Source organism: Prionailurus viverrinus, chromosome D1 (assembly GCF_022837055.1).
Source record: "Prionailurus viverrinus isolate Anna chromosome D1, UM_Priviv_1.0, whole genome shotgun sequence".
NCBI lineage: Eukaryota > Metazoa > Chordata > Mammalia > Carnivora > Felidae > Prionailurus > Prionailurus viverrinus.
The window spans coordinates 108,508,545-108,527,895 of record NC_062570.1 but is presented as its reverse complement, the minus strand read 5'-3'; the positions used below and the strand labels follow the sequence as shown (position 1 = coordinate 108,527,895).

Sequence of the window (19,351 nt, the reverse complement as noted above, 5' to 3'; positions counted from 1 at the left end):
AGAAAGTGGGAGAACAGGAGCCAGAGATGAAGGCTCCCTCTCCCTGCCCTCCCCCACCCCACCCTCTCTCCCCTCTCAGTCTCCTCCATCCGGCTGCCGGGGGCGGGTGTGAGGTCCCTAACGATCTCAGCCCCAAAATAAACCCCATTAGTTGCCATGTTCCCTCCTGCGGCTGACTGGGCTCCCTGGGGGGTGGAAGGGGTAGGTAGGGGCAGACCGTTGGCTGGGATGGGGGTGGGGGGCTGGACGCCCAGGTTCCTGGAAGGGAGCCTTGTCTGGGAAGCCTAGAGGACTTCTACTCCGGGGGCCTTCAGAGAAGGAAGGGAACTATCTTGCATTCTTTAGAACCTAAATAGAGCAGATGAGATTCATAAAATGCTTAATTAAATAATTAGCCACTAACGACTCCTCTCAAAGCACTTCTTGGGGGGGGGGGGAGGGGAGAGGGGTTTAGGGGAAGACTTATCCAGAGAGAAAGGTGGTGGGGCCTGAGAGCACGTGCCTGAAGTAGGCTGGGAGGAAAGGGGGGCCTTGTGGGTAGGAGAAGTTGGGGTGTGGGGTCAGGGAGCTAGGAGCCAGGGAGGGCAGGCCCGAGGGAGACTTGAGGAGGGCCTGGGGCCTAGACACTTCCGAGGAACAAACTCTGTCAAGACGGCAGCCCAGCTGGTCACCCCCTTCAAGGCCAGACCCCTCAAGCACCCTGGGGTCTCTCACCTTAGGGTCTAGGCGCCCCAGTGCAGTTTGGGCAATCACAGAGGAGTGGGATCTACCCCAGGAAGCCCCTAGGCCCCTGAAGGAGAGGGACCCTGAATGCCTTGGACGGAGGCACCGTCTACACCATCTGCAGGCCCAGGGAAGAGCTGAGGGGAGAAGGGGAGACTCCTGCCTGGGTCCCAGAGAGGCAGCAGGGGTTGGGGGAGAAGGAACTGTTTTGCAGAGCGCTGGTCATCAGCGCCTTCCCTCTCCCCAGATCTGGCCTGAGAGGAGAGATGACCCCGGCCCCCAGGGCAGGGCAAGCAGGAAAGAACCACCTCGACGTCTAAAAACTGACATCTGGCCACAGCGAGTCACTGGGAGAGCACCCTCAGCAGACAGAGGCAGCTTGGCTCTGGCCCCTCCAGACCCACGGATCCTTTATACTTGGTGGGGGGGGGGGTGCGGTACGGGGTGGGGGCTGGAGGCCCCGGTGTCAGGAGGGAGTCCCAGGATCAGGGTGGAGGGCTGGCTGGGGGCAGGGTACACAGTGAGCCGCACCCCCACCCCAGGCGGGTCACCTGCCCGGAAGGGGCCAGGCCTGAAGGCCGGGTGCAGGGCAGGCCTCTCAGCCGGCAACAGTCTCTCCATTCCCAACACTGCAGCACTCTGGAAAACCGGCTGTTTCCATGGCAACCATCATACCCAGGGTCCTCCCTTCCCCCTCCACTCACAAGCTGCTAGTCCAAATTTGGGGGGTGGGGAGGGCCAGGGGAACAGAGATTGCTGACCTTCTTCCACACGGCCCCCTGACCCGGCCTCCCGGACCAGAGGCCGCTGCCTCTCCACCCTATGGGCTCCGGGGGGGCCCCCAGGTAGATGTGGGGAGTGGGGCTCATTGGTTTTCTTGGTCCCTCACACCTGCCAAACCCCATTTGTGTGGAGCCCGTTCCCAAACCTCCCAGGTCTAAGGGAAGGGAGGCCCTCTCTCTTCACTTCCCCACCCCAGGACCCCAGACAGTACATCACCTTGGACAGAACCCGGCCTGAACCCAGACAGGGCCTGAGGAGCGGGCAGGCCCCGTGCCCCACGGGGCAGTGAGGCCTCCGGGATCGGGGGCCCGGCCGGCACCCCCAGCCCCGGGCCCCACGGCAGACACATCCCCAGTGACGCACCCGCAGACCCCACACCCACACCCACACCCAGGCGACGACACACCCTGCCGCACACAAAGACCCAGCGTGGAGAGGCACACTCCGGTAGGAGACACGAGGCGGCCAGCAAACATCGTGGTAAAAGTGCACAAAGGCAGGCCTGGGCGGGCAGCGAGGGCAGGACTGGACGGCCAGCGTCCCCACGCCCAAGGCCAAAGGGCACCTGCCCACAGCCTTCCAGTCCCCAGCCCAGGCCACGCTCAGCCCGGCTTCCCCGGGGGCTTTATTACCCAGCTGTTCTGACGCTGCAGCTGGCTTATTACGCGGGGCGGGCCTGTTAAAGCCTAAGGGCGTTTATCACACTGTGGGGGAATCGGGTGGAGAGACACCGTCTTAGACCGATGAGGTTGAATGGCTTATTGGACTGAGGCAGCAGTAATTACCCTGGGGAGCCTCCTTCCATCCCGGTAGGGGAGGAAGGCAGGCAGGGGGATGGGGCTCTGCCGGGTCCCTTCTGGTTGCTCCCCAGCCGGACCCCGAGCCCTGGAGATAACTCTCGCCTCTCCCACCACCCCCCCCCCGCCCCTCTGCAAGCTGTCCTGTATGCCCCCGGCCACCAGACTCCCCTGGAGGGGAAGGCATGGAGACAAGGAGCCCAGGACACCACACCACATCTAGAACCTCTGAAAGGTTCCAGAAAGGGCTCCGGAGAAGAGAGCGGCCTAAGCCAAGGCCCAGAATATTAACTCTAGGAGGCCCAGACCCACTGTCTTTGACCTCCCCATGTAGCTAGTGAGCGCCATAGTGCACAACAGGGCAGGGGGGGGGGGGGGCACACAGCCCCAAAGCCCAAGACAAGAGAGCCTCTGGCCAGAAGCAAGATGTCACAGGCCCAGGTGCCCACCGCCAACAGCCCAGGGCTGGCACCTTCTGTCCACACCCCGCATAGTCTGGGCCTCCTGGACGCAGAAATTCACTGACCCAGTAAGACACTAAACGATCAAGAATCTTCCATATAGTTCCCACACACCTGCATTCTAGAAAGACACACACACACACACACACAACCATTAATAATGGTTAGCTAACCCAGACCCAAACAATACACTCATTCCATGTGAATAACCAGCCATGCAGTGATGCCCCTGTGGTTCAAACTACATATGCAGCCCCTCCGTCTGCCAGTCTCCCAGCTGCATCAGAAGCCATGACAGAAACCTTCTGGTAGATCTCGAAATCATGAGAAGATAAAACGTTCTGCACAATCCAGAAAAGCCACGGTCCTAGGTGCCCATAGCCCATTCTGGCTCTTTGTAAATGGACCTTCACTACCCTGGCGGTGGGGGAGTGGGGGGTGTCTCCACAGTCCCTGGGCTCAGCGCTCTGGCCCATTTCTGGGCCCCACACCATCCAGTCACAGACCCCAAGTTCACCCACCCATGCACAGAATCAAAATAAATGCCGGCCCCCTTTATAAGCTGGAGTGATGGATCCCTGGCTTCAGGGAGTAGTAGAAACAAAGGTCGGGGGCTGAAAGGCTCTGAAACCAGAATCAGGGTCAAGGACCAGGAGAGTGTCACCCCCTCGGGGCATTTTTCGGATCCAGGTGTACTGGTCCCCCCACTGCCACACACACACACCCACCCACCCAAGCCCAGATGACATCAGGTGCAGGGGTGTCAATGGGTGTCTGGCAGGTGGATATGGATATTATGCAACAGGAGGGGTTGAGGGGTGGAGGCAAATGGAGGGAAGGGAGGAAAGGAGGAGGGAAGGGGGGAGAGGGGGGAAGGAAGGCAAGGAGAAATACGGGGAGAAGCCCAGAGAAAGGACACAGGGAAGCAGGTGCAGAAGGAGAGGCTCCCTCACCCCGGGGGATGTGGGGGAGACGTTGGGGCAGAGAGGGAGGATGCCCCTTGGTCTAGAAAGCTCTCCCAAGTTGGCCTCTTCCTCTAGCCGAGCACAGGGTCCCAAGAGAAACTTGTCCCTTCCCCTCCTCTCTTGACTAAGGTGAACAGAGGTGGGGCCAGCCAGAGGGCCTCCTCCCAACTCTTCTATCTGCCCTCTGCCCCTCTTCCTTCCTCTCACCTGCCTAACCCTCCATGGGTCCCTCCCTTCCGGTTCCCACCACCTTCCAGTTGTGTCCTGCGGCTGCTCCTCGGTTGCCCTGTGGCACCGGGCAGCCATTAGCCCTCTTGGGGCTATTTTTCTCCTCCACACAGCAAGGGGGTGGCCATCTCTGAGGCAACCCCAAAACCAACATTCCCTAGCAGCGCCACCCCCCCCCCCACCTCCATGCTCTCTCCTCCATTTTCTCTCCCGGTCTCCCAGCTCCTTGCATCCTGACCCCAGCCCCTTCACTGAGCCCTCCTCTGCCACTCAGCTCCTAGGAAGGCCCCTCCTTCCAATCTGCTCGCCTCTCCTGGGCCTCCTCCTCTCTCACCTCTGGCCCTCTGCTCCTCACTGCACGCACGCTGCCCCCCCCCCCAACATCCCGGCCTCCCCTCTACATCTCACCACTTTGCACATCGCCTCAGTGCCCAGAAGGATCACGTCCTATCTGGGCCCCTTCGGGAGGAATCACTGGGCCTCTGGGGAGCCAGAGGGGACAATGAAGAGGAGGGACGAGGGCACAGAGGGCCCAAGAGCTTGTGGGGAGAAAAAAGGGGGCTAAGAGCCAGAGAAGGTGTGGGCTGGGGAAGTGGAGGAAGAGAGAGACCTGCGAGCAGAGAGCTGGGTGGAGAGGACCCCAGTCTTAGGAAGACACGAGAGGAGGTACACTGGGGGAGAGAGAGGGAGGCGGTAGAGAGGAGGGTGGGAAGGGGCCACTCTTGGGAAGTGGACAAAGACGGAATAGAGCACGGAAAAAGAGGAAAAGATAGAGTAGGAAAGGGGGTGAGAAGACTGGGCGGGACACAGGGGCAAAGGTTGGGAAGCAAAGATGGACGGAGGAGGAGTGGAACGAGGGAGGCAGAGAAGAACGCAGAAATGGTGGACCGGGAGGGGCGCGGAGGAGAGGCGACGAAGACACAGGCATGGCAGGTGAGGGAGGAACAAGAGTGGAGTGAAAAAGAAAGAGAGGTGATGGGTGGGCAGAGATGGAAAGTGATGGACGCACAGAAATGGGAGGTGACAAGGGTACAGAGTGAGAGCTGGTGACAGCACAGTGATGAGAGACGATGGGAGTCCAGATAAAAGGTGATGGGAGCTTGGAGATGTCAGAACACCATGGGAGTCGAGGTGGGAGGTGATGGGGGGACAGGAGCAGGAGGCGAAGGAGGCGCAGAGATGGGAGGGGGGGAGGTGCAGAAGTGGGAGGGAGAAAGGTACACAGATGGAGGGGATACGGGTCCCCTATGGAAAGGGATGCCAGTATGCAGGGAAGGGACGTGATGTGTGGACTAAAATGGGAAGCGATAGGGTCTCCGGGACGGGAGGTGACAGGTCTGATCTGAACTGGGAAGGAGGGACCTGAGCTGGGAAGCGATGGGGTCCGGCACGGGAAAGAGGGGTGAAGTGTCAGGACGTGTCAGTGATGGAGAGAGTGCAGAGGCTGGAAGTTGTGGGGTGCGGTGACGAGAAGCGAGGGGTCACGGGGACCAGGGAGGACAGAGGTGGAAGGCGGCAGGTACGGAGTTAGGAAGGAATGGCACACAGAGAACCTGAGGGTTGGAGCTATGCAGTGATGGGGGGCCGAGGCGGGAGGTGATACAGGGCGGAAACAAGAAGTGATAGAGGTTGGAAATGGAAGTTGATGAGGTCTGAGAGGGAAGATGAAGCCGGTTTTGAGATGGAAGGGTTATGAGGGGCTGAGATAAGAGGTGACAGGAAGTGGAAGGTGACAGAGGACCGGCCCAGGTTGAGGGGGTGACCGGGATGAGGGGAGGTGGGGAGATTGGGCTGGGAGATCATAGGGAGCCTGGGGCGGGGAGGGGGGGGGAAGTGTGAGTTCCAAGCAGTAAGGTTGCAGAGGTGAGAGACGCTGGGGGTCAGAGGTGCAGGTAGGGCAGAGGTGCAGAGGGGTTGCAAAGGAGAGATGAGGCCCGGAGAGGGCTGGGGCAGGGGAGGGAGCTGACTGTTTGAGGGGTGATGGAAGGCCAGTCAGAGGGGAAACGGGGTGGGGGGGGGGACAGAGGTGAAATAGAGGCGGACATGGGAGAGGTGGGAGAGGAAGAGACGGGACACGTCAGAGGCAGAGATGACAGATGGGGCGGAGGGGAGCACAGCCGGGGGGACAAAGATGAGAAACTAGGCCCAGGGATGCCGGAAGAGCAGTGGCAAGGTAGGGAGGGGCAGAGGTGGAGGTGAGCCGGCTGGAGAAACGGTGAGGGGCAGAGGTGGAGGAGAGGGCAGGGTAGGGGGCGAGCTGGACCCAGGATGAAGGCACAGAGATGGGGAGGTGATGGGAGCGGAAACAGGAAGGGGTTGACAGACCGAGATGGGGAGAAGGAGGTGAAGGTGAGGCAAGAAATGAGCGATGACGGCCAAGCTGAGGCCGATGCAGGGGGTGATGGAGAGGCCAGGGTGGGGCCGAGGAGGAGCTGGGAGCCGGAGATGGTAGGTGAGGGAACGCGGGCCCGCAAAGCGGAGGGGCCGGGCCTCGGCGCGCACAAGCTGGGGTGCGGCCCGCGGGGCCGGGGCCGCGCGCACGGGAGGCCCGGGGAGGGTGGACGGGGGTGGGGGGGGTCGGCCACGGCAGAGCGCCACTTACCGTGCCCGCCGCGGGTGAGGAAGGGCATGCGGTTGATGGCGATGGGCACGGTGCCGTGCTTGCTGTGGAAGTGGTGGACGTGGTGGGTGGTGCTGAGGCTGGAGGAGACCCGGGCCCCCTCGGCCGCCCCCAGCAGTAGCGGCAGCAGCAGGAGCGGCAGCAGAGGTGGCGGCGGCGGCGTCGGGGGCCCGGCCAGGGCGGGGGGGCGGCGCGGGCACCCCCCCGGCCCGCTCCCCCCGGGGGGCATTTCGGCCCGGGGGCGGCCGCCTCACAGCCCCATGGCCGGGGGCGGGGACGCGGGGCTGCGCAGCCCCGCGAAGCCCCCCTCCGGCTCCGAGCCCCGGGAGGGGGGGGTAGGGGTGAAGAGAAGGAAAACCAGAGCCCAAGCCTCGGTCCGGAGCCAACGAAATCAACTGGATCCCGCCGGGGAATCCGAGGTCCGCGGAGCGGCGACGCCAAGGTCCAGGACGCCTGGGTCCATCTCGAGGAGCTAGGGGTCTGCCCGCATCCCGGCGGGGTCGGAGCGGCGCAGAGGGCCGTCAGAAACCCGGGGGAGCGCCCGGGGGAGGGGGCATGGTGCCGGGTGGAGAGGTAGGGGAGGCGCGGGGGCCAAGCAGGGATGGGAGAGCGGGGGAAATCCTGCGGAAAAACCGAGCCGGGGGAGGGGGGAGGCTGGAGGGGAGAAGCGGGAGAGTGACGGAGACTAGGGCCGGCCGCGCCGCTGCTGCCGCTGCCGCCCGACGGAGGCCGGGGGGGAAAGGAGGGAGCGGCCGGGGGGGGGGGGGCGGGAAAAGGGAGGAGGGAAGCAAATCCGGGTGAGGGGGGGAATGAAGGGAGAGGAGGGGAGAGGAGAGGAGGGGAGCGGGACTGAGCAGAGGAAAGGCGCGAGCCTGCGAGATTCCGGTGGAGAGATGGAGGCAGCGGAGTGTTGCTGCAGAGGCTGAGGGCTGGAAGGGAGAGGGAGGGAGGAGAGGAGAGGAGCGGAGAGGGGAGGGGAGAGGGAGCGCGGGAGGAGGAGGGGGCAGGGCAGAGGGACCCGAGCGGCTCCCGATCTGCGGGCGGCGCTGGGCAGCTCCGCCGCACGGCACCTGGCTAGCCCGCCTGGCGCTCGCCTCTCCTCTGCGCGCGCCCCGCCCCGCCCCTCCCCCGCGCCCGGGCGCGCGCGCTCCCCTCCCGCCCGCTCCAGAGAAGGGGCCCTGCTGAATAATTGAACAGGACTGAGGCTAGCAAGAGAGGCAGCTCTCTTCCTCCGCCTTCCCTTCCCCCGCACCTGGACGAACCCCAGTGGTGCCCTCTCTGGTCCAGCGCGCAGAGATGTGGCCACGGCCACCTCTGCACGCACCCCTCGGAACACACGTGCACGCTAGGATGTGGACGGGTATGGAGACACCCACGTGCCCATACAGGCACCAGTGAGCGCGCAGGCACACACACAGGCTCAGACACATACATGCATACATGTGCTCATAGACACTGGCGCACGGACTCACACTCGGCGCGGGGGAGGGGCAGGAGGTGTGCACATGCACAGAGGCACACATGCGCGCACACATACGTGTTCGGCCACAAGCGATGAACAGCCAACATACACACAGACACCTCCTCCCAGCTCACCCTCCAAAAACAATGACCCAGAGCCTCACAGGTACTCAAGGGGAAGACACGTCACACACGTACAGTCTTCTCACTACCTTCCCAAAAGGGTGCTCCCCTACCCAGCACACCCTCGCTGGACGCCTCCGATCTCCCCCTCCCCTGGCCTCAACCTCTCCCTCCACGGAGTTTTCAGGACACCTGTCCACTGAGTGTCCCACTTAGGACAAAACCCTTCCTGGGTCACTTAGGTTCGGCCGAGGAAGCCACTTCTAGGTGCCCCTCCACTGGGATCTGCCTCCCCCCACTCCCCACCGCAGAGTTTTGGGGACCTCTGGGAAGCACCTGTCATAGCCCAAGAGGTAAGTGCAGAGAGACTCCCGTCCCTTCATCTGGATGTGACCTCTGCACCCACATCAATCTGGGTTCAGTGAGACGATGATCTCCTCGAACCAGGGAAGGGGTGGGGGTGGGGGGCAGAGGGTCAAGAAAGAGGAAGAGGGAGGGAGGTGGAGAGGGACCTGGAAGGAGCCAAAGAAACAGGGTAGTAGAGTGAGGAGGGGTGGTGAAGAAAGGGCAAAAGGAAAGGGGAGGTGATGTGAGAAAGGGGACAGGGAATGGGGGCACACAGGCAGGAGAGGGCTGGCTCCTGCTAATTGATTCTGAATTTCATCTTCCAGCACGGTGAGCCCGACGGGAACGCCTGAATGCAGTCAGCACCCAGGACAGCTCCCCTGTTGCCCAGGTCACCTCCCCAACCTTGTGGGAGGACGTGGCCCCATTTGGCCCCTGGCCCTTCAGAAGTGAAGAAAGGGGTCCCCAGAAGAGAAGGAAGGCTTCGAGGTGGAACATGGCTCCGTGAGGAAGGAGACACTGCAGCCTGCAAAGCGGGGCTGGGGCCCCCTGAAGCCTTGTCCGCCTGCCCTCTCCATCCCATCCTTGTGCCCCAGGCTCTGGAATAGAGACTGACACAGCTCTGAGCAGGCAGAAAATTTATGGTCCCAGAGGGAAGGAGGGAGGAGCCGGTGGCGGTGAGAGGAGAGGAAGGGAAACCGCCTGGAGGCCAATCAATATCAGTGAGTGGGAAGTGGAGAGAGTTGGAGGGGGTGACGTTGGGGAGCCAGGGGGGGAGACGGAGGGTAAAAGAGGAGAGGGAGAGGTGTGCAAGACATCAATAGAGCCTGCGGAGATGAACAGAGCAAGTGGAGAGATGAGAAGAGGAGGGCAGGCATGGGGAAGAGCTGATATCCTGGGAGAGGGGGGTTCTGGAAGACAGAACCCTGAGCAGGCCTGATGGGAGCGCCTGGGTCCCAAACCCCGGCCCTGGAATTTCAGCCCCATGTCAAGCAGTGTCCCTCCTTCTAGCTTCCCCTCCATTCTCTCCCCCACTTTCCTCTCTCTCATGGCAGAGATGGGTTCTCTCCTCTGATCTCTCCTGCCTTCCCAGAGCAGACTACTGAACTTTAAAGGGACACAGAGGTCCTGCACCCCATGTTACAGACGGAGAAACTGAGGCCACAAGCTGGGAAAGGTTGTCCTGAATGAAGGTCAGACGTCTCCCCACCCCAGTCTCTCCCCCACCAGACAACCCCAACGCTCTGAGGACACCCTGGCCATTCCCACCCTCCTCCCTCTCTTCTGGCTCTGGGCCCCTTCATGCCCCGTGCTGTTCCCAGGGCCTTCACACTCAGGCAGGGTGAACTGAACAGGCCTCTCGGCCAGGTTCCTGCTTGACCTTGTGCAGCGGCTGGGCCCCAAGAAGACCAGCCATAGAGGGACAGCACGAACAAGACACAGAGCCGAACGTGGAGAATTAGGAGGCACGATCCCAAGAGAAGAGGGAATTACGGTTTGGGAAGTAATGGCACAGCCCCCAGCCCCAGGCTCCTGCCCTGCCCTTCCGGGGCAGAGATCTCAGAAGGTCCCCCAGGGCCGGTATCGGGGGAAGCAGCAGGCAGAATCCCAGCAGCTGCCAGGTTGCACCCACCTTGTCTTGACCTCCACGGCTCTGCTCAGGCCTGCCACCAGACACAGACCAGTGCTCGGGGACGGGGATTCTTCCCAAGATATGCCCTGCTCCCCAGCCCCGAGTCTCCCTGCCTCCCGCCTTCCTGGAACCTGAAGAAGCTGTCCCAGCCTCTCTTCCCACCCTCGCTGAAAGATGACATAACTCCCTAAATTCCCAACAATCTCTATGCCCGCTTCCAGAAGGCTCCGGTGTGTGCCAGTGTAGTAGTGACAGTGGGCAGCAGTACTTCTTGACCTTGATCCTTTGCATCCCAGGCAAGAAATGCCCACTATTAGGGGCGCCTGGGGGGCTCAGTCGGTTGAGCATCCGACTCCGGCTCAGGTCACGATCTCGCGGTCCGTGAGTTCGAGCCCCGCGTCGGGCTCTGTGCGGACAGCTCGGAGCCTGGAGCCTGCTTCCGATTCTGTGTCTCCCTCTCTCTCTGCCTTCCCCCACCCTCCCCCCCATTCACACTCTGACTTTGTCTCTGTCTGTCTCTCTCTCTCTCTCTCAAAAATAAATAAACATTAAAAAAATTAAAAAAAAAAAAAAGAAATGCCCACTTTCAGCACCACCACCCGGGACTAAATGAGCAGCAGGAGGTAATGGAGTCAGGAGCTCCCAGGTTCCAGCCGCACTCTATCCCCCCAGCACCCGAGAATTTAGGGCACGCAAGTGGCCTCGGTTTCCCCATCAGTTAAACAGGACGGTCGGTCTCCAGCCCACTGCCTTCACTGAGGAATAAATTAAAAGAGCTTTGTGAACTGCCAAACGCTAAACAACCAGTGGGGATTATTACTGTTACGCATCAAAGTTACCACCGTCTCCAGATCTGTGCACAGTGAGTGAGCTGGATAGAAAGAGGCCCCGCCCTGTCTTTCTTCCCTGGGGAGCCAGGGCTCCAGTGTCCCTGAGCCCTGGGGGACATCGTCTGGGGGCTTTGGGAGGACCAGAGAGGAGCAGGTCAGACGAGGAAAACCCTGAAGACAGGATGGGAACAGGAAGCGGAGATCCTCAAGCCTGGGCCAGGCCTCAGAGCCCCCCAACAGTGCTGAGGAAGAGGGCAGGACATGCTTCCCACGGAGAAGGAAGAACCAAGATCTGCCCAAGAACCCAGTCCCTGGAACTTGTAGGTGGATCCCGTAAGAAACTCAGGACTCGTGCCCGGATGACTACGGCTCCAAGACATGGCAGGGAAGCAAAGGCACCGACCCCAGTTCTTAGCCCACATCTGCGATTAACTACCCCCAGAAATCCACTGACCCCTCCAGGCCTCGGTCCCCATGTTTGTAAAATGAAAAAGCCCAGTCCTGAGTGGTGTGTGTGTGTGTGTGTGTGTGTGTGTGTGTGTGTGTGTGTGTCTTTTCCCAGGCAGCTGACTGGCCACACCCCTGGTCTCTCCACAGGGCTACCCCGAAGGAAGACCATTCAGGTGATGCCTGAGAAGACTGCCCTCTTCCTCGCTGCTGCCCGCAGGCCAGTCGTCCGAGAGAAACTCCGCAGCCCCCCTCAGATAGGAGTCACCCTCTCTCCACTTCCTGCCCCAGCTGCCCTCCCTCTGCCAAGCCCTAACCCACTGCTGGCCACCAAGCCAGGGTACCAGAAACTGCCGCTGACAGTGCCCTCTCTAGGGAGGGGCCTCAGACAATATGCAAGTTGGCAGACAGATGCCCAGACAGGGAGAAGAACGAGGCAAGGACGCTAAGGAGTGTCCTTGTGGCTCCAAGGGGACCACCTACAGCTGAGATCCTTGGCGGGGGGCGGGGGGAGTCGGGAACAGCCTGACTGCTGTCTAGGGAAGCCAGCTGTCCAGCGGCCTGGCCTCCTGGGAATCTCCTGAGCCTGCCCCCTTGGGAGCGGGCCGACTCTGGGCAGGAAATTCGAGACTTCCGCTGCACTCTCCCGAGGGCACCGGAGGAAAGGGGGTGCAGGTCGACGCCTGCCCCCTGTCCTGAGCTATAGCAGGTAAGTCAAACCTGTTAAGACCATCACCAAAATCTCACAGGGAGAGCAACAGAGGCTGACATCTTTGGGTACAGGTGAAGGGGGCAGCGTCCAGCCAGCTCCGAGCAAAGGGAGGAGGCCGTCTTATCAGCAGATTGCCCCAGGGGCTCAGGCAGCAGCAATCCCGCCCAGGCCCCAAAGGAAAGACTCCAAGGGGTGGAGGGTGGACAGCAGCCAGCAGCTCCCCTCCCCCCCCCCTCCCCCCCCCCCCCCCCCCCCCGCCCCGTGCTCTCAGGACAAGAAGGGATAAGAAGGAAGCAAGCAGCACGGCTCTCAGAGACCCTCTCTCCTCCCCGGCAGTCCCTATGGCTGGGAAGGGGCCAGATCCCCCCGGGAACTCACGGTCATTGCAGACAGGGCCTCCGTAGGAAGTCATGGTGCAGTCACAGGTGAAGCCATCCCACTGCTGCAAGCAGACACCCTGGTTGGCACAGGACTCTTCGGTGCAGGTGGTGCTGGGGCCTGGAAGAGGCGGGAGGAAGGAACACCCCCCACTCAGCCAAGCCCCCTCCCTCCCCAGGAGGCGTGGAAGCTTCAGAGCCCGTGAGAGGCCCCACCCTCAGTCCTGCCAGGACCAAAGGGCCAAAAACCGACAAGGGCATGGGGGGGTGGCCACGGGTGGGGAGGGGTGCTCAGGGACGGCTGGGCTTGGCTTTGAACTGCGATAAGGGGCCAGGGTGAGAGGCAACAGGAAAAGTGAGTGACCCTTCACCCCCGGCACCCCTACCCCAGGGCTGTGGGGACAGGCTCCCACGAGGCCTGAGAAGCAAGGCCACTGTGCTGCCCCAGCGAAGCCCTGCGGCCGGCCCTCCTGCGGCCCGCAGAGTCGCCCCCAACTCCTGCACCCGCCACTCACCGTCACAGCCCCTCTCCACCTGCCCGATGCGGTGCAGGGCGTCGGCGATGAGGTCTGGGAGGCGTCCGTTGAGGTCCACCGAGGCCAGGCAGCCCTGAAAGCCATCCCGGGAGGCCACCAGCTTGGGCAGGTTGCTGAACATGTTCTTGCTCAGACCACCAATGTACAACTCCCCTGTAAAGGGAGAGGGGTCAAAACCTGAATCCCGGTCCCCATTCCCCTCCCAGGATACCAGCATCTGCTTGCCAGGTCGTCCCAGACTCGGGCTTCCGTAGAGAGATCCCACGACCCCCCCCTTCCTTCTTCCTTCTCCACTCTGCCATCTGTCTGCTCCCCTCCCCGAGAAGCCCAGATGCCCAGGGTGGGGTGCTTGGGGGATGGGGAGCAGCTGGGAGACCGGGCTCCATGCTCTCTCCCACACAGCTGATTCCAGTTCCGGCCTGTAATCAGGGCCTTTCAGAGACGTGAGGGCCTGTCTGCGCCGCCCCCACCCTCTCCCTTCCCCCTATTCCCTGAGCTCCCTCAGGCCTCTCTCTCCTGAGTGCTCTAACCCAGCTCCCTTTCCCCAACAATTAGGGCTGGGCCGGGGACTCTGGGTGACTCCAGGAAGTTCTCCTTGGGGACATCCGATCCCACGCATCACTGCCCTGGCCATATCGCGCCCAACTCCCCGGAAGACTTGGCCGGCCCAGGGCGCAAGCTTCAGCGAGACGGGGTCTTGGCCACTGGCTCGATGCAACACAAGACTAACCCAGACCACCCTTGGGTCTGCCAGCGCTTGGGATAATCTGTGACATGCTACCCCCTTCTGGAAGCTGGGAGAATTGGCAGCACTAAGCCGAAAGATCTGGCCGGCACCTGACTGGGTTCCACTCTGCCTCCAGCTCACTTGGGGACCTCAGGCAAGCCTTCTAGCCTCCCGTTTTCTCCCATTTCCTCCTTCTCAAGGGGGGGGGTGACTTCACTGGTCTCTGAGGACCCTCCCAGACCCCAGACGATGTGAGTCACACGGACCACGCAGGGGTCTCCATGGGGCTGAGGGCTGCTTGGGGCAGATGAAGAAGGTCGCTCGTGTTGCCCCAGAGGGTTCTGGAGAAGCTGCAGGCCTCATCTTTGCTCTTGTCCCAAGGCCTTGACTCTAGATTCCTCCTTCTTCCCTGTTCTCTCCAGCACCCCTTCCGGGGGCAGCCAATGACCACTTCAATAGCTACCTAGGGGCCCCTGGGGATTGTGTGACCCTGATGTGACACCGAGCCTCCCAGGGAAGCCTGGGTCCAGAAGAGTGCCCAGACAGAGCCTAGTCGATGCCCAGTGTATAGGACAGGCCGCATGCAGGGACCCCGCAGCGGCTAACCCCCCCTCCCCTTATCAACTGTCCCCTCCCACCCACTCGGGGGGAGCTATCTGCCAGGACACTATGCTCCCCATTCTCTTTCCAGCCCTCAGCCAAGGCAGGCCTCTCAATCTTGGGCAACCAAGAGGTCTTCAGAAGCCCTGGACTGCCCACCCCTAGCTCTAGAGTGAGGCCACCAAGCTCCCCGTGAGACACATCCCACGGCCGGGCTTTCAGTGTTGAGGGCAGCCTCACGGGAGAGCTGAACAGAACTTTGACAGGAAAACGTCAGGCTGGACACAGAAAAGAACAGGAAGGAGTTGGAAACCGTGGCCAGGAGGGGAGAGGGAGAATCACGTGAGTGAAAGAGCACGCCAGCCGGTGTGGGGGAGGGAGGGTCTTGCTGGGGCCAAGGGGGCATCTGGGTCAGGGCCAGGCCTTCTCCACAGGCCCCAGGCCCCACCTTTGAGATCGAGGTTTCGGGCGCCATTGGAGTGCTGCGTGACCGTGCGGGAGTCGATCTTGAGCGTGTGCACGTTGCCTGGGTCCCTGGACACCACCACGTTGTGCCACTGGTTGTCATTGACTGGCTTGTCTGAGTTCCCCTTCATCAAGGACGGGCCATTCCCCAGGTCAAACACGTAGTGGATGTACCTGCCCCGCGGTAGGGAGGAGACACTGGGTCAAGGCGGAGGCAATACTGGGAGGGCAGGGTGAGGAGGAGCTACGGCTTGCAGGGGTCCTGCGTGCCGCAGGAGGAGGGGATAGAGGGGGAGAGCCCACGGTGGAGGGACCCAGCCCAGTACAAGAGGACTGTGGTGTGAAGTCCCATCATGGGGACAACGTGGGGACAGAGGGCCACAGAGGAGCCGGCTCCTGTGACAGGCTCAGACGAGGAGCTGGTTGGGGGAGAGGTTTGTGGGGACAGCAGGGGCCCCTGGGGGCAGGGCACAGCTGCTCTAGGGTGGGGTCCCCTCAGGCAAGAGAGGCCATAGGGACAGGGCCCTGCCTCCCGCCTGCAGAAAGGACCCGCCTGAGCCAGGACAGTGAGAGGCAAGAACGGAACCGGGGAGTCACCGGGTTGGAAAAGGGGGTGCCACTCTTCCATCTTGGCGGGGGGCTGGGGACCTGAACCTCGAGCTGTGGTCTGAGGGGACTGGATAGCTCAGCCAGTGGCGGGGGCCATATCTCGGTCAGCAGGGGAAGGGGACCCCTTCCTTGCCGGCGGCGCAGGGCGCGGCAGCTCACCCCTTGACCAGCTCGATGACAATGAAGTCATTGCCGTTGCCCGAGTTGAACAGGAGGAGCCCATCGGGGGCCGTGGTCTTGAACTGGAAGAAGAGGTGCATGGAAGCGTAGGCTTGGAGCGTGGCGAGCGCCAGGTAGCTGCTGCGACTCTTGAAGGTGACAGGATCGGCCACGATGGCCCGCAGGCCGAAGCGGGCGTTGAGCTCGCAGTAGGTGATGTCACCGTCCTTGCACTGGTCCATGTAGGGCTGGCCGTTGAACACCAGCCCGCTCAGGTGCCCGATGAAGTTGGAGGGCACCACGGAGATGAAACGCCGCTCCGTCATGATGCCCGTCTCAATGTTGTGGAACTCTAGCCGCGTGTGGGCTCCCGCCATCTGTCCTGCTCGGGACCGGAGACAGAGATGAGGGGGGCAGGCTGGGGGGGGGGGGGCGGGTTCTGGGGCTGGGCCCCGGGGTGCCAGGAGCCTCCCCTCCACACGAGGGCCACACCGGAGAGACATCGGCAGACACCCTCGGTGGGGGTGCCGGCGGCCGCACGCTTTGCCGGCCCAGGGCTGACGGGCACCGGGGACAACGGCGTCCGGGCCCCCCCCCCGTGACATGCCACCCCTCGGGGAGAAACGGCAGCGGGGGGGTTGCCAGAATGCTGCCCGAGGAAGGGAAGCCAGGCGGTTGTCACCGAGAAGAACAGGGCCGTCCACAGGTCCCCGGAGGCGTATCCACCCCGCTGGGCTCAGCGTGCTCACCCTCCACGGTGACGTTGTCCACAGACAGCTGCAGGCTCTTGCCACGCCGCACCACCCTCACCGTGTGCCACTCGTTGTCATTGAGCTTGTGTCCCGCAAAGAGCGTCTCAGGGCCTTTACCTGCGGCACCAAGGGGGGAGTGAGCGCGGCGTTCCGGCCCGCTCGCCTGTGGCTCCCGGTCCCAGCCCAGGCGCACAGAGTCTCCCCCCCACACGCACAGCTGCACACCTACGGCCTAAGGCACGCGGCCAGCTGTGCCACACGCACCCCCACCCCCCACACGCGGGGACACACGCTCACCCAGGCTTTCCACACCCAGTCAGAAATCCAGACAACACCCACTGCCTCTTTGCGCAACTCCCAAGGCCGTCCCTGGAACAGAATTGGATGCGAACGGTGCCTCTGGAGTTGTGCCCTGAGGCCCTGCACACAGCCGCCCCGTACCTACAACCAGCGTTTTCTTCCCGAGTCTTCTCAGGAGCGTCAGTGCCAGTGTGTGTAGCCAGCAGTGAAATTCTCAGCATCGAGGCAGAGGCCTGTCCTTTTCAAACTCCCAGACCACCCCCGTGCGGCACATGTGAGCGCGCGCCCGCGGCTTTGCTGCTGGCGGTGACACCCTCACGCAGACACACAGCTCCCCCCGCCCCACCCCCCCCCACCCCCCGCCGCCTACAGAGGGACCCGGTGTGACCTTTCTGTACGCCTCTGGTTAACTCCACGCACCCGGACATGCGACCACACACACAGCACAACCGACCTGGCCAGAGAGGGGAACGCTTCTTAGGAATTATGACCCTTTATTCGAGGCCGGGATTCTCTGATTCCAGGTCTAAACCAAAACCTCTTCTTCTTTAGAAGGATGCTCGACTTTGCGGCACTCCCAGGGCTCCCGCCAGCGGGGCCGGGGCTCAACACGCACGCGCCCACAGGTACCAAACACACAGAGGGACACGCTGGGCGCACACGGCCCCCTCTGCCGGTGTCTGCCGGGTTCCTGTGCTCTCTCGCACGACACCAGGGCACGCCATGCAGAAACACTCTCTCCGAGACCGCACTGAGCCCAGCACCCTGGGATGCTCGGAGGTGGCCACACCTGCTCTCCTCCTCACCCCCAGCTGAGAGACTCACTGTCCCTTCTGAATGCGCCCCGGCGTGACAGGAACTCAGCGCCCCGCCCCCCCTCCCCCCCCCCCCCCGCAACACAGGAGCTGTGGAGGGCTGAACGTTGAACCTCGAACCCCTGACCCTGCTCCCCACCCTCCTCTTCTTTCCTGCGTGCCTCGCCCGCCCCCTTGTGGCCGCCTCTGGAGATGCAGCGGAATATCCCGGCTCTTCGGCTTCTTCCGGCCACAGGGAGGGGGGGTCCTCCTGCCATAGGTGCACCCGAGTCTTTGCCCCACCCTCCCAGGGACTTGAGATGACAAGGCTCCCTGGCCTTCCTTTTCTCAGTGAGCATGCTGACCCAGGGCCCTCCACCAACGCCTCTTGGTTCACCTTGGCTTGGCCCGTTCTGCCCTCCACAGCCACACCACCCCACCCGCCCTCATGCCTGCTCCCCTCCCACCACCCCCACTGCCCAACCCCCACACAAGCCAGCGAGGAAGGCTCTCTTCACCCCCCCCACTCTCCCTCCCCAGATCCCAGTGTCCAGCATCCCAGGCCCCTGGGGGCTCGGCAGAAGAAGAGGGAAGCCACTTACTGGGTGCGCAGCCGACGCGCAGGCAGTCTGGGGGGGCCGTGGGGCGGGCAGAGGGGGAGGGGAGACAAAAAGGCAGAACAAGTTTTTTGTTTTCTTTTTTTTTACATCCTTCACAGGGAGGGGTGTCTGCGGGCGGGGGTTCCCCCCCAGGACCACTTTCCGGGGACCACGCGTGCCCAGGTGCCCTCTCCCCTTCCTCGGTTGGACCCCTGTCCCTCCTGCCCCCAAGAGGGCTCCAACCCTCCCCAGAACTGGGAGGCAGGGCAATCAGGTGATGGGAAGAGGGCTTGCCGCCTCCCGTCTTAGAAGGGCCCGGGGCCTCTCACGTCTGAGGGAGATGGCACCTTGGGAATCCCAGTCGTACAGGGGATCCTTGTGGGGCTGAGGGCTTGACCAACCCCACATCTCCACATCTCTCGGAGGGAGATGGGTGGGGAGGGCCAGATTCCCCGCATCCCCTGCTCTGGGACGACTCCCCGCTCAGAGCCCAAGTTGTGACACATCACTCCCCATGCCCCCCTGGGCTCTGAGCCAAACGGAGGGGTCTGCCCCAGGGCTCCCTACCCGTGGCCACACATCTCCCAAAGTCCCAGGGGGCCAGCACCACCCCCTACAGGAACCTTCCTTCTACCCTTCCTGATGGAGGATGCCAGGCTGCCACTAGGGAACAGGGCGATCTTTCACCCTGAAGAGGAACTAGAATCCATCTGTTTTCTCAGGGAGGGGCCAAGGCCTCACAGATGGGGCTCGTGAGGCCCCCAAAGTATGATTTCAGAGGACACCCAGCAAGTCAGAGGCGAACAGGCACCACAGGCAAAGTCTGCCCCAGCCTCCGCATGGCTGTCCTATGACTCCAGGGTCAGGCGGCCCCACATGGTCAGAAAGCACACCGTCTACATAGAACTGTAGCCCAGGGCTCCGGAGCCTTGGGCCATCCCTCTGATGGGACACACGACCCACAGCATGTCAGTTGGCCGGCCTCGCAAGGGGAACAGAGCACTAGGGTCCTATGAAATTGGGGCCTAGGGCCCTTGGGACACCTGCACCATGCCACCAGACCCAGATGAGCTGGGGCTGCAGAACGTCCTGCACCCGGAGGCAGAGGAGCTGGGTCCCAATCTCATTGTGTGGCTGTGGGCAAATCTCTTTTCTCTGAGTTTCATCTTTTCGCCTTGTGAGCCCAGAGCAAGAAAGAGGTGTTCAGTGGGCCGGCCCCTTGTCTTTCTGGGAATATCCTGGCATCCTATGGCTCCTCCCAAAACAGGCTCTGCCTGCACCCCTAGGCCCAGGACACAAAGGCGG

At 62.4% G+C, this 19,351-nt stretch overlaps 1 protein-coding gene across 12 annotated transcripts in view; it reads right to left on the bottom strand.

The window, feature by feature from the left end:
• Positions 1-19,351, bottom strand: part of NRXN2 (neurexin 2) — a 99,437-nt gene that overhangs the window by 29,040 nt on the left and 51,046 nt on the right. For 5 of the 12 annotated variants that reach the window (XM_047879277.1, XM_047879278.1, XM_047879271.1 and 2 more), the window contains 6 exons: positions 18,050-18,076; positions 16,351-16,470; positions 15,602-15,983; positions 14,817-15,007; positions 13,021-13,194; positions 12,507-12,626 (listed from right to left, as the gene is read on the bottom strand). In XM_047879277.1, coding sequence (XP_047735233.1) covers positions 12,507-12,626; positions 13,021-13,194; positions 14,817-15,007; positions 15,602-15,983; positions 16,351-16,470; positions 18,050-18,076 — 1,014 coding nt within the window. Of the gene's footprint in view, positions 1-6,559; positions 6,807-12,506; positions 12,627-13,020; positions 13,195-14,816; positions 15,008-15,601; positions 15,984-16,350; positions 16,471-18,049; positions 18,077-19,351 lie in introns of those variants that run through there. The other 7 variants (XM_047879283.1, XM_047879272.1, XM_047879276.1 and 4 more) reach the window with 5 other exon arrangements.